The sequence below is a fragment of the Bombina bombina genome, chromosome 1 (genome assembly GCF_027579735.1).
Source record: "Bombina bombina isolate aBomBom1 chromosome 1, aBomBom1.pri, whole genome shotgun sequence".
NCBI classification, from domain to species: Eukaryota; Metazoa; Chordata; class Amphibia; order Anura; family Bombinatoridae; genus Bombina; species Bombina bombina.
Genome location: NC_069499.1, coordinates 1,503,867,515 through 1,503,881,015, shown reverse-complemented (window position 1 = coordinate 1,503,881,015; position 13,501 = coordinate 1,503,867,515). Strand labels below are relative to the sequence as shown.

At 35.0% G+C, this 13,501-nt stretch overlaps 1 protein-coding gene across 1 annotated transcript in view; it reads right to left on the bottom strand.

Moving 5' to 3' along the window:
* Window positions 1-10,290, bottom strand: part of CACNG4 (calcium voltage-gated channel auxiliary subunit gamma 4) — a 235,977-nt gene extending 225,687 nt beyond the window's left edge. The window contains exon 1 of the mRNA XM_053696445.1: window positions 10,068-10,290. Coding sequence (XP_053552420.1) covers window positions 10,068-10,290 — 223 coding nt within the window. The remainder of the gene's footprint in view (window positions 1-10,067) is intronic.
* Window positions 10,291-13,501: the final 3,211 nt, after the last annotated feature.

Here is a 13,501-nt window from a genome sequence, read left to right as displayed (position 1 = left end):
GAGAGTCAAGTCCAAAAAAAACATATAAAAAACATTGAGCTGAAAACATTGAGCTGAATAGGCACTGAAGTTAATCCACATTTCCATCACCTCTTAGTTTCACAAAGAGTTACATTGTCTACATAAATTATAGGCCTTTAGATTGATATTTTGTGCTTTTTCTTCCAGAAAGTGCAGGTCTCTTTTGCAAAACCTGCAGGTGTTAAACAAGATTTGTCAGCTTAAGATAACATTTTGGAGATAAAATACTTTAAGAACACTGAAAACTTGTTATTTCAAAAGGTATAACATATAGAGCAAGATATATCAAAGCAATAATCATACAAATGCGCCTATAAATCTGCATACGGCTAAATACCCTGATGTATTAATGCAAAGTGCACCTAAAATTGGGCAAATCTAACTAAACATTCCTCTCACTTCATTTGCTTTCGCCAAGGCGCACCGGTGCTCTTATAAAAAAGTTAAATTTGCTAGTTTTAGTCACAATTCCGCCTTAGCATTACGCCCAGTTACCAATTTATCATTTTTTTGTGGGTTTGGAGAACGCAAACTTCTCCTACAAATACGTCCATTATAGTTTTCCATAGGTACTGTGGAGAACAGCATTAGAAATCATTATGTCTTTGAGCTTGTGTCGTGTTCACATCTATTTCTGATTCTAGGAGGTCTATCTTTGGCTATATACATATGCCTAATCTAGAATGTAAAATTGCCCCACAAAGATCGTAAGTTGTATTAACAATTTGAATGTGTTACAGTTATATAGGGTCATTATTAGAACAAAGTTAAAGTAAAAATGCATTGTGGCAAATTTGCCCCATGTAAAACGGAAATGTAATAGATTACTTGAAGAGGGCAAAAAGAAAACCCACGGGTTTGAAATGATAAATGAAATTCATCATAATCCGCCCCAGCTCGCCTTCCAAACAGTGCAAATAAATAATTAAAAAAATGTACATGTGTCTGTAATTTAAAAGATGAAGTGTTGTGTAAATACATAGTAATGCTTTTGTCTATTTTACGGTAGCAACAGTCAACCAGCAACAGACGCACATATATTTGGTGTCTTGATCAATACAGCCTTTCTTTTCCTGTTCCAATCTGACCTTTTTTTGTCTTCCTGACAAGTTGATTGGAAGAGGTAGAACTCACCAGACTTTCAGCAAAATTGCTATTTACTGGTGACATCTCTGTAGGTCTGAAGGAGTATTGTGACCCCAAAATTCCACCAATAAACAATAGTTTTGCTTGGAGTCTGGTAAGTGGCACCTCTTCTATTTAACTTAGCAGGAAGATTTGGAACTTTGTATATTATAAGTGCTTGAAAAAGGGACAAAAATGCAGACAGTTGTGGCTTATCCACAATGTGACAAAAGTAATGCTATACACTTAAAGGGACAGTCAAGTCCAAAAAAACATATACAAAACATTGAGCTCATGCACGTGTATTTACTGAGGAGCGAGCACTGATTGGCTAAAGTGCAAGTCTGAAATAAGGGGGCAGTCTGCAGAGGCTTAGATACAAGGTAATTACAGAGGTAAGAAGTGTATTATTAAAACTGTTGGTTATGTAAAACTGAAGAATGGGTAATTAAGGGATTATCTATCTAAAACAACAACATTTTGGTGTTGACTGTCCCTTTAATGCATCAGTCCTATGTCCCTTAATCTCTGCATCAGTTTTTGATAACACCTTACAAGACACAACACATTTCCTATTAAATTACATAAAGCACAATTTTATAAATTATAATTAATGTTAGAGACTTTGACAACGAAGCAGACCCCATTCAATGCCTATTGTCCTAATTCTCAAAAACTATCTGAATGTTCCAAGAAAGACGAGACTTGAAGACCCAGAATGGTGAGAGCTGCCTTCCACAGAAAGTAATGAAACTTTGAGTTTCTTATCCCATTAAATAACCAAAAATAAACTCTAAATTAAATTTAAACACAAAGCACAAAATGTAAATGTAACAAAACTTTCATGTCATGTAGTACTATATTGAATGAAGCTATCCAACAATCACAAGTTCTGTACGATAAGTCAATAATAATAGGACCTCTGGCAATAGCCCCCCTTCACCCTTAGATTCTATACATTTTACAGACAGGTCGCTGGAGAGATCTGTGCCGACTTGCTACGGTCGCCTCCGTCACAAGTTAAAACCAGGTCCCTTAATATTGAGAGGTATAGAACCCTATTAAAATAAATCTGGCAAAGTTTCCAATTTACTTTTAACATCAAATTTGCTTCGTTCCCATTATATTCTTTTCTGAAGAGATACCTATTTAAGCATCTGGAGCACAACTTGGCAGTAAATAGTGGTGCAATCTTGTGCCCTTGCAAATAGATAGCATTATTGCATAACTGTTACCATATAGTGCTCCAGAAAGTATCAGGCTCCTAAGCTTACATCCGTGCTCTTCAACAAAAGATACCAAGAAAACAAAGAAAACTTGATAATAGAAGTAAATTAGAAAGTTGATTATAATCCCATGCTATGTTCGAATCCTTAAAGGGATACTAAACTCAAATGTTTTCGTTCACGATTCGGATAGAGCATGCAATTTTAAGCAACTTTCTACTTTACGCCTATTATCATTAGACAGCTGCCAGTATCCAAGATGGCAGCAAATAGGTAGAGGGGGGAGGTTTAGAGAGCTTTCTGCCAGTACTTAGGATGGCGGGGACAATTGTGGGGTGGGGGAGGGAAGAGAGCTGTTTGAGAGGTGTCAGGGAGGGATCAGGGGGTGGGATGTTTCAGGTGGGAGGCTGATATCTACACTAAAGCTAAAATTAACCCTACAAGCACCCTACAAGCTACCTAATTAACCCTGTCACTGCTGGGCATAATACAAGTGTGATGTGCAGCGGCATTTAGCAGCCTTCTAATTACCAAAAAGTAATGCTAAAGCCAGATATGTCTGCAATTTCTGAACAAAGGGGATCCCAGAGAAGCAAAGTTTGTGAAAAAGTTAACAATTGTTTTGTTTGATCGCATTTGGCAGTGAAATAGTGGCATGAAATATACCAAAATGGACCTAGCTCAATACTTTGGGTTGTCTACTAAAAAAATATATACGTGTCAAGGGATATTCAGGGATTCCTGACAGATATCAGGGTTACAATGTAACTATCGCTAAATTTGGGAAAAAATGGTTTGGAAATGGGTGTTTTTTGGTGGTTGTAGATGTGTAACAGATTTTGGGGGTCAACGTTAGAAAAAGTGGGTTTTTTTTTCCAATTTTTTCATCATATTTTATAATTTTGTTATAATAAATTATAAGATATGATGAAAATAATGGTATCTTTAGAAATTCCATTTGATGGCAAGAAAAATGGTATAAAGGTATATAATATGTGTGGGTACAGTAAATGAGTAAGAGGAAAATTACAGCTAAACAAAAACACAGCAGAAATGTAAAAATAGCCCTGGTCCCAAACGGTCAGAAAATTGAAAAGTGCTGTGGTCACTAAGGGGTTAAATAAAAATTTGGGGTCTCATATTCCTTTAAAATAGGCACTGAAGTTAATCCACATTTCCATCACCTCTTAGTTTCACAAAGAGTTACATTGTCTACATAAATTATAGGCCTTTAGATTGATATTTTGTGCTTTTTCTTCCAGAAAGTGCAGGTCTCTTTTGCAAAACCTGCAGGTGTTAAACAAGATTTGTCAGCTTAAGATAACATTTTGGAGATAAAATACTTTAAGAACACTGAAAATGTGTTATTTCAAAAGGTATAACATATAGAGCAAGATATATCAAAGCAATTATCATACAAATGCGCCTATAAATCTGCATACGACTAAATACCCTGATGTATTAATGCAAAGTGCACCTAAAATTGGGCAAATCTAACTAAACATTCCTCTCACTTCGTTTGCTTTCGCCAAGGGGCACCGGTGCTCTTATAAAAAAGTTAAATTTGCTAGTTTTAGTCACAATTCCGCCTTAGCATTACGCCCAGTTACCAATTTATCATTTTTTTGTGGGTTTGGAGAACGCAAACTTCTCCTACAAATACGTCCATTATAGTTTTCCATAGGTACTGTGGAGAACAGCATTAGAGATCATTATGTCTTTGAGCTTGTGTCGTGTTCACATCTATTTCTGATTCTAGCAGGTCTATCTTTGGCTATATACATATGCCTAATCTAGAATGTAAAATTACCCCACAAAGATCGTAAGTTGTATTAACAATTTGAATGTGTTACAGTTATATAGGGTCATTATTAGAACAAAGTTAAAGTAAAAATGCATTGTGGCAAATTTGCCCCATGTAAAACGGAAATGTAATAGATTACTTGAAGAGGGCAAAAAGAAAACCCACGGGTTTGAAATGATAAATGAAATTCATCATAATCCGCCCCAGCTCGCCTTCCAAACAGTGCAAATAAATAATTAAATGCAATTTTTTCATAAATTTGTGCGCACAGGTGCTCCTCCCCAAGGGCGAGCTGCAGAGAACTTGTAGGAGAATACAAAGGAGAAGTCTCCTAGTCCTTGATAAATCTAGGCCAGAAAGTGAGTTTTTTTGCCTGATTAAAATGCTGTAAATAGTGTAATCTAATTGATGTTTGCTACTTTGAAGTTCATCCTGATTTACTGAAAAGCTCATTATATGAGCCAACTATTTAACTTTCCTTTCAGTTGAATCAATTACTTGCCAAGCTATTTTTTTATGCTGCATTCATGACAACTTTCATGAAAACAATGGAAAAATTAATATTGTAATTTGCTTGGTGCCACAGCTGTTTTTACTTATATAGCATGTATGATGAGTTCATACATACGCAGGGATGCAAGTCAGTTTAAAGCTGTTCCCAGAGGAGTTAACATTAAAACACATTTAGGATAGAGGTTGCCTTGTGATAAATGTGTAAAGATTAACTATGCTCTGGTTCTTAAAATCAAGTAAAAGGACTAGAATAGAAAGACAACAACAGTTCACAATATATATATATATATATATATATATATATATATATATATATATATATATATATATATATATATACGTAAGATATATATGTGTGTGTGTGTATAAATATATATATGTTAGATTTAGTTGTAGGGGCAGGGAGAGAGTGTAATCCTGTGTTATAATTTATACACAAATGGTTAAAATTATTTACCTTCAAAGGATTATTGGTGCAACTTTTAATCTTTAAAAAAAGAGAGAATAATGAAAGAGGTATGATTAAACCGCTTTCCTAAAGTAAGCACTCTTTTAGCATTAAACCATAAGTATTTTTATTGTTCATATGCATGCATCTCCCAGACACAAATTAATTCCCATGTGAAATATATCTATACATAAAAGTACATCTATGTGCTTATTAAAACCATTTACTTAAACATTACATATAAGTGCAATACTAAACATGTCCCTTTAAGACCTTATAGCATATTTAGATAGGCACATATTGTCCATTGCTGATACCAGATTTTTAACCACCGTTCTTAAGCAAGGTTAGTTCATCATCCAAAAAGATAGCATATAAAGAGTATTTTAGGATTGTCCATCCTGTGTGTTTTAACACAACATTGCAGTTATATTCAAACTGTGTTGAGCCAATTCCATAGCTCCCTTAAATGCTTTATCATTAATCAGAGCATGCTGCTTCCAATGGGCTGTTACAAACTTTGCTTGCAGGTTTACAGAGTACAACCAGTGACCGCAGCATACAACTGCTCTTAAGGTCAAGCTGTATCTGCTAACCTTTCTTCTCTTACCGGATCTGTAGAAATCATTAGCAGTTACTCAGATCACCAGTAGATTAGATCTCCAAAAAGCTCTGCTCTCATAATAAACAGTCTCCCTGCTTCTCACACATGCAGGTCTTTCCAGCGTGCTCTTAGGTCTGATGTCACCGCCCTCTGCTCACTGCAACCAGGTGTAATGTTTCCAAGCAGGCATGCAAATGCAGTCCGGGGTAGATTCAATAGCAATTCAAAGCCGAATTTTCCTTTTGCTTTTAAAGTTATTTTAGCATATGTGAGCTGCCTTCCTTTGTTCCTACATAGGAATATGCTGTGTTTCAAAGTGCCATCCAAATAGCATATAAGGTCTCAGCTATATATATATGTGTGTTTGTGTATGTGTATGTGTATGTGTATATATATATATATATATATATATATATATATATATATATATATATATATATATATATATATATATATATATATATATATAGGTAAGGTTGGTTGTGCGTGAGGTTTAGGGTTGCCACCCGTCCCTTAAAATACAGAACACTTATAAGTTACACATGCTGCAGGGTGTGCAGGAAGGAATATGAATAGTGCTGTCCAGAAACACAATACATGTTCCTCTCTGCACACCCTGCAGCATGTATAACTCATAAATGTCCAGAAAAACATGGCTGAGGTGGCAACCTAGTGAGGTTAGAATATATATGTGTTTGTGTAAGCACATATGGCCACATTATATAGGCGTGATACTGGGACTGTAAGAAAAATGATCAACTATTCAAGTGTATGTGTCTACAATATCCTTCCCTTCTTATTAATAATGTATAGGGCCATTTACTTTTCTGACCCTTAAAATAAATATGTATATTTCTCAGGTTCTTAAGGGGGGAGTCAGTGGCTGTTCTGGGGGATGCTGGTAGTGATATACAGTCCCATTTATTAGTGTAACAACCCCATGCCTCAAAGGTGCTCCCCTGAATATACAAGGTGAAGTCTTTTTTGTACATGTATGGTAAACAATTAGAGTGATAAAGAATGAATATTGCAGAGTTTAATACAATTTAAAGACATTAAACACTTTGAGATTTTATTATAAAATCTTAAAACTGGCAGTAAATTAAGTTTGCAATACAGTTTCATTATTTATTTTGTCCACGTTTCTTGAAATTTAGCTCTGAAATGGAAGTTTTCTAATTTAGAGGATTTCAATTGCACGTGACAGGCTTCACAAGCCTATACTTGCCACATTTATGTCCCTAATTGGCCTCAGCAGAGAATATCAGATAAGAAAATCTGAAAGTAATGATACTTTTGCTAACAACATAACAGTGGCTAGCTGTGTCTACTCCAGCCTTGATTAATTAGGTCATTGAAAAATAAGGTATGTGAAGGAGGAGTTGGACTATTAAAAATAATTGTAGCAACTGAGGTGTTAATACATTCATATTTTATTTACACTCACCTAGTATACAAATTTATGAGAGTCAGCAGAAAAAATATAATGAAACTGTATTTACTGTACCTTTAAGGTCCCAACGTTGTCTTAAAGGGATACAAACCCCAATTTTTTCTTTCATGATTCAGGTAGAGCATTTGATTTTAAACAAATTTGTAATTTACTCAATTTTTCTTTGTTCTTGGTATCTTTGTTGAAAAGCAGGGACATATGCTTATGAACCAGCACATTTTTGAGGCACTATATGGCAACAGTTTTGCAAGAATTTTATCATTTTGCAAAAGTACTAGATGACAGCACTATTTCCTGCCATTTAGTGCTCCAGATGTCTACCTAGGTATCTCTTCAATACAGAATCTCATGGGAACTAAGCACATTTGATAATTGAAGTAAATTAGAACTTTTTTAATGGTATGCTCTGTCTGATTCACAACAGAAATGTTTAGGGTTTCGTATCCCTCTAAGAACCAAACAAGTGGGGAAAAGAAAATGTGTTGGAAAACTTTGCTTTAAACCAAGGGAATCCAAACTTTTTTTTATGGAGGTCAGTCAATAATGATGGGTTGGCCCGGTGCCACAAGACATTTATTGGTTAAAACTTACATAAAAAATGTAGTTACTATGAATTCATTTAATGTTAAATACAACTGAGGTTTACACAATTTGGTACAAATTTATGCTTAATTACACAAGAGAATTGTGAAATTGCTTTTGTTCAGGAACAAATGACTGATTTTCTGTTCAATGCTCAGCATTGCTGATGGATACACAGAACTCCTTGGAAGGCCAGATGTGGCTCTCCACCTGTAGCTCAATCAACCATGTTGTAGATGCTCACAATATCATTTTACTATATGCATATCTGTAGAGAGAAAAATAAAATACAATTTTGTTTCCATCAGGCACATTATGAGGTCTTTTGTGAGCTATCCTTTTAACCTTCAGTTTTTAGAAGATGTGAACACAACCAAAAATGATACTTCAAAGTATTTAAATTATTCAGATCAGCAGTCCTGATAGATAGTAATTTATTAGTTACATTTTATTTATTTTACTAAACAAATCAGACGTTGGACAAGGGTATATCCTGCCAGAATTGCTGTTTTAATTTTATTTTTTTTATTTTTGATAGGTTCTAATACCTTTAAAACGACAAAACTGTTCTTACATGGAATTTGTTTTGGTCAGTTCAATGACAAATCTGGGTGTGTCCATAAAGATAGATTCTCAAAAGACATATATTTGAATGAATGTTGATGTATTAGTTTCCGAATCAATATTTCCTCTTTGTTCCGGGCAAAAATGGGTTAGCTCATAGCTTTCTAAACAAACAGTTTTTGTGTAATGCAGGAAGATCCTCTACAAAATATAGAATGTGTCGATAAACAGAAGACCAAGTTGCCCATGGCTCTAGTTGGATATAGAAGATGGGATCGTTATGTTCGAAACCATATTAATAAGCAAAGTATAATAAATTCCAGTCATCTAAAGTCTAAGAAATTAGTGCAGACTACATAGGATTAAAGGAGCATACATTAAATACTTTGTATTGCATAATACCGATGTTTAGAGAGAATACAGCATCTTTAATATCTGATGTGAAATAACTCATCAAACTGCTAGAAAATTACAAGGCGTTAACAGTAAAAGACATTCAAATATACGATTCTTTCAGATTATATATATATATATATATATATATATATATATATATATATATATATATATATATATATATATATATATATATATATATATATATATATATATATCACTCTCACTTTAGTTTCAGCTGCCAGTGTGCCAACAGTTAAATATAGGAATAGAAGGAGGCACTCACTGGTCTTTTTGAAATTGAATCTTTAAAGCATGACGTTTTGGGGACACACTCCCCTTCCTCATTTTTCAAAAAGACCAGTGAGTGCCCCCTTCTATTCCTATATATATATATATATATATATCAACTGTTCTCTATAACGAGAAAATTATAATCTCAAACTAACAATGTTTACTTCAACAAAAAAATATTTTATTTTAGTGGGTGAGTCTAACAGTATATAATGGTAATTATAAACAAAGAACCATAACATTAGGAAAAAGTCAAAGCAACAGGTGTGCACCATTGATATAATGTAGTAAGGACATTTTTTTTGTTTTCAGCACCACAGCTGGTGGACAGCAACATAGTGCTTCTTTTTATCCTTGCCTTGAAAAGACCCAAAAACGTTTCCCTTTTATTGTTGGATAACAAGAAGACATTTACTTATACTCCTAGGTAATCCAGATGTACTATTACAAGAGCTGATAGAACATTATAACGCTTGATTTCATGAAAATTCAACCTTCAGTTCACAAGAAATTGGAAGCCACAGTTTTCAGTTTAAGCAGTTCTGGTTCTTTCAGACATCTGTACTAGCTGTAACACTGCCAGATGTATCTGATCTTTACTTGAACACAATGACTGAACTGTTACATTGTTACAAGTTACATTGGTTTTGGAAGTGAGACACATGTATGATGATACTGGTTCCCAAGAAGTATGGAGTCCGGATCAAAAGAGATATCGCAAAGGGACTTATTAAACAGATAAAGAGGACAGTTATGCAATGGAGTCAAATAAGCACCAGACGAATTAATTTCTTACAACAAATCACAGGTTCCCATAGCAATTGTCCAGGTGATGGCTGCTAGGCAACCACATCAAATACACAATAAAATAAAAAGGTATAAAACTGAGCACATTACTGGTTTTCTAGTCCTTTTTGGAATACATTTCTTTCTAAGCACTGCAGACACAGAAAGGTATAACAGTGATTCCTCACTAGACAAATATAACCTAACGACTACAGGGTAAATAGATTCCTTTGTTTAAGCATAAATATTACCTTCAATACAGCAGATCCTCCACAGTCCAGAATGGGTGAGATCTCCTTTGGTCTTTTTTGGTTGGGTTTGAGTTTCATCCATGGTAATGTTGGTACCGTTACAGATATGAGCCCTGGAGTATAACCAGTAGTCAGTGCCTATCGCGATAGTCATGAGACTGAAGGCTGCAAAAGCCCCTACTGTGGTAAGCAGCATTTGTACCCCACGATCACACCAGACCATGGTGCTTCATAGTCCTCAAGCCAGCCTAGAGGTGGAGCAACTATAAGCAACAGGAACTGCCCCTGCTATGCCTGTGTCCCCTGGGATCTCTGGAAGAGCAGATATTTCCATCAGCACTGCTCAGACACAAGGAAAAACAGGACATAAAGAGCAAAAAGTGACTCTTCTGCTAATCCCTCCTGTAAATCATAAGCAGCTGGATTGCAAACAACCCCAGCCATTAGGAAAAAAAAGAACAAAGCGAGATCACTTTTACAAGGCACTTAGTGAAGTACCAGTGTGTAGCAAACCCTAACCGATCTTCTAATGTAAACTCATCAAGAAGATGGTTTGGAAGCAAAGCTCTCCGCTTAAGGCACGTCCTCCTGCCCTGCTCCAATCATGAAGGGCTATGCAAATGAGTATGTGGGGGTCTGGCTGATAGAGACCCCCAGGGAAGACTAGAAAAAAGGAAAACAACAAATCTTCCAAGAGCTTGGTGATGGTTAATTGCTCTCAGTCTCTATTCCAAGTTAAGCAACTGAGATGTAGCAAGTGCTAGCGTGTGTTTAATGACTCCAGCATGATGCACATCACTGATATGAAACTTGCAGGGTAATCCTTCCTTTTCTTCTTTACACTGCCATATGAAAAGCACATTTTCCTTCATACTAAACGTCTTTTACTATATCAGTTATACAGTAAATAGAGCTATTCATGTGCATTTGCAGGTCTAAAACAGATCACTAAACTGCTTGTGGCTCAATAGCCCAAAATGCTATGTACAGCATTTAGTAAATAATGTGTAGGCTATACAGACGAGCAAATAAACCTTCCATTCTTAAAAATATTTTAGGGGAGGTTTTGGAAATTTTTAGCTGGAAGCAGTGAGCCTGACATGACTTAGACCTGTGAATTCTCCTATATGGTGGTCGGAATTGCAATATCTTAAAGTGACACTGAACCCAAAATTTTTCTTTTATGATTTGGGTAGAGAATACAATTTTAAACATCATTCCAATTTACTTCTATTATCTAATTTGTTTCATTCTTTAGATATCCTTTGTTGAAGAAATAGCAATGCACATGGGTGGGCGAATCACAAGAGACATCTATGTGCAGCCACTAATCAGAAGCTACTGAGCCTATCTACATATGCTTTTCAGCAAACAATATCAAGAGAATGAAGCAAATTATATAATAGAAGTAAATTAGAAAGTTGTTTAAAATATGTATACTCTTTCTAAATCATGAAAAAATAAATTTGGGTTTCATGTCCCTTTAAGGGGAAATACACTGCAAACAGCTAGGTCTTATAAGTAGACTTTTTTAAAGGGACATTCAACTATAAATGTAATTCTCCATAAAGATGTTTAAAGGAGCAGTAAAGTCAACATTAAATAAATTGGTTGGATAGATAACTTTCCTATTTACTTCTATTATCAAATATGCTTTGTTCCATAGTATCCTTTGTTAAAGAGATACCTATGGTGTCTGGAGCACTACATTTCATCTAGTGCTGTAGCAAATTCTTGCAGAACTGCTGCCATATAGGGCTCCAGACACGTGCATGCTCCTCAGCTCAAGTCCTTCCTTTTCAACAAAAGGTAAGTAAATTAGAAAGTTGTTTAAATCTGCATGCTCTATCTGAGTCATGAAATAAAACATTGGGGTTTCATATCCCTTTAAGACACGTACGCAGTCTCCAGAGCTCACCTTGGCTTACATTGTAACAAAGGACACCAAGAGAACTAAGTACAATTGATAATAGAAGAAATTTCATGAACTATTCAATCAATTTAAGTTTCATTTTGATTTTACTATCCCCTTAAAGGGATAGGAAAGTCAAAACTAAACTTGCATGATTCAGACAGAGCAGGTCATTTTAGGACACATTTAAATTCACTTCTATTTTCAAATGTGCTTCGTTCTCTTGGTATCCCTGTTGAAAAATAATACCCACATATCCTACACTAGTGGGAGCTGCTGCTAATTGGTGCCTGCACACATTTGTCTCTTGCGATTGGCTAACTAGATGTGTTCAGCTAGCGGCCAGTAGTGCAATGCTGTTCCTTCAGGAAAGGGTAACAAGAGAACAAAGCAAATTTGATAATAGATATCAATTAGAAAGTTGTTTAAAATTGTATGTTCTACCCAAACCATAAAATACATTTTTTGGGTTTCCTGTCCCTTTAATTATGTATTGTGAAAAACAACTTTTCAAAACACTTTCATTATTTATTTATTTTTTGTCTCTTTTTCCTTTACATTTTTATAGACTGCATTTTTACTTTTTTCCATAGAGAGGCTAAAGTGTGCATTCCATGGAATACAGAACTCAGACCATTTCAAGTATTGCACAGTTTTTGGTTAATGTGTGCAGGATCTTATTTACATCAAAGGAGATAAGATAAACACGCCCAAGATGATTTTAAAGGTTTAGTAAACACTTTTTATGTAGTCTTCTAGACTAGACTAGATTAAGACCTTGTTTACTTCAATTCTTTTTCAATGGCCAAACTCCCCTCCCAGGAGGAGTCAATCTGGACTTCAGTCTGGAGATGATGTCATTGTGTTCACCAAATCTCAATTTTTGGACTTCAGCATAATTCATGAGGTGGTAAACTGCAACTTAGGGACAGGTATGTGGCAAGGTTAGGCTTGTGAAGCTTGCTATGTTTTTTTTTTTTTTTTTAGTTTTCAGGAATGAAAAATTCACAATTTTTAGAGTTAAATAACAAGGCAAGGCAGCAAAATAAATAAAATATATTGCAAAGTTGTTTTACAATGCATAATTAAACATTTTATATTACAGTCTCAGTATGTTTACTTGCTTTTAAGGGATGTAGCACTGGATTGCAAAACAATGCACATTTATTTTACGTTCAGATCTCTTAAAACATAGCGGTTAAAGGGAAATGACACCCAACATGTTTCTTTCACGATAGAGTGTACTATGTTTTACACGTTTCTAATACTTCTATTATCAAATTTGCTTTATTTTCTTGGTTTCCTTTGTTGAAGGAGCAGCAATGTACTACTGGGAGCTAGCTCTAAACACACCAGATGTTAAGAATGTAATTTTCAGATGGATATATACATTTTTTTTAAACCTATTTCCTATCAAATCCTTCGTGTTACCAACAGTGGCTTATTTAGGTTTTGTGCTGCCCTAGGCACTCAAAATTCTGTTGCTTTTTATGGGTTTAATTTCCCTTTAATCATTATATCT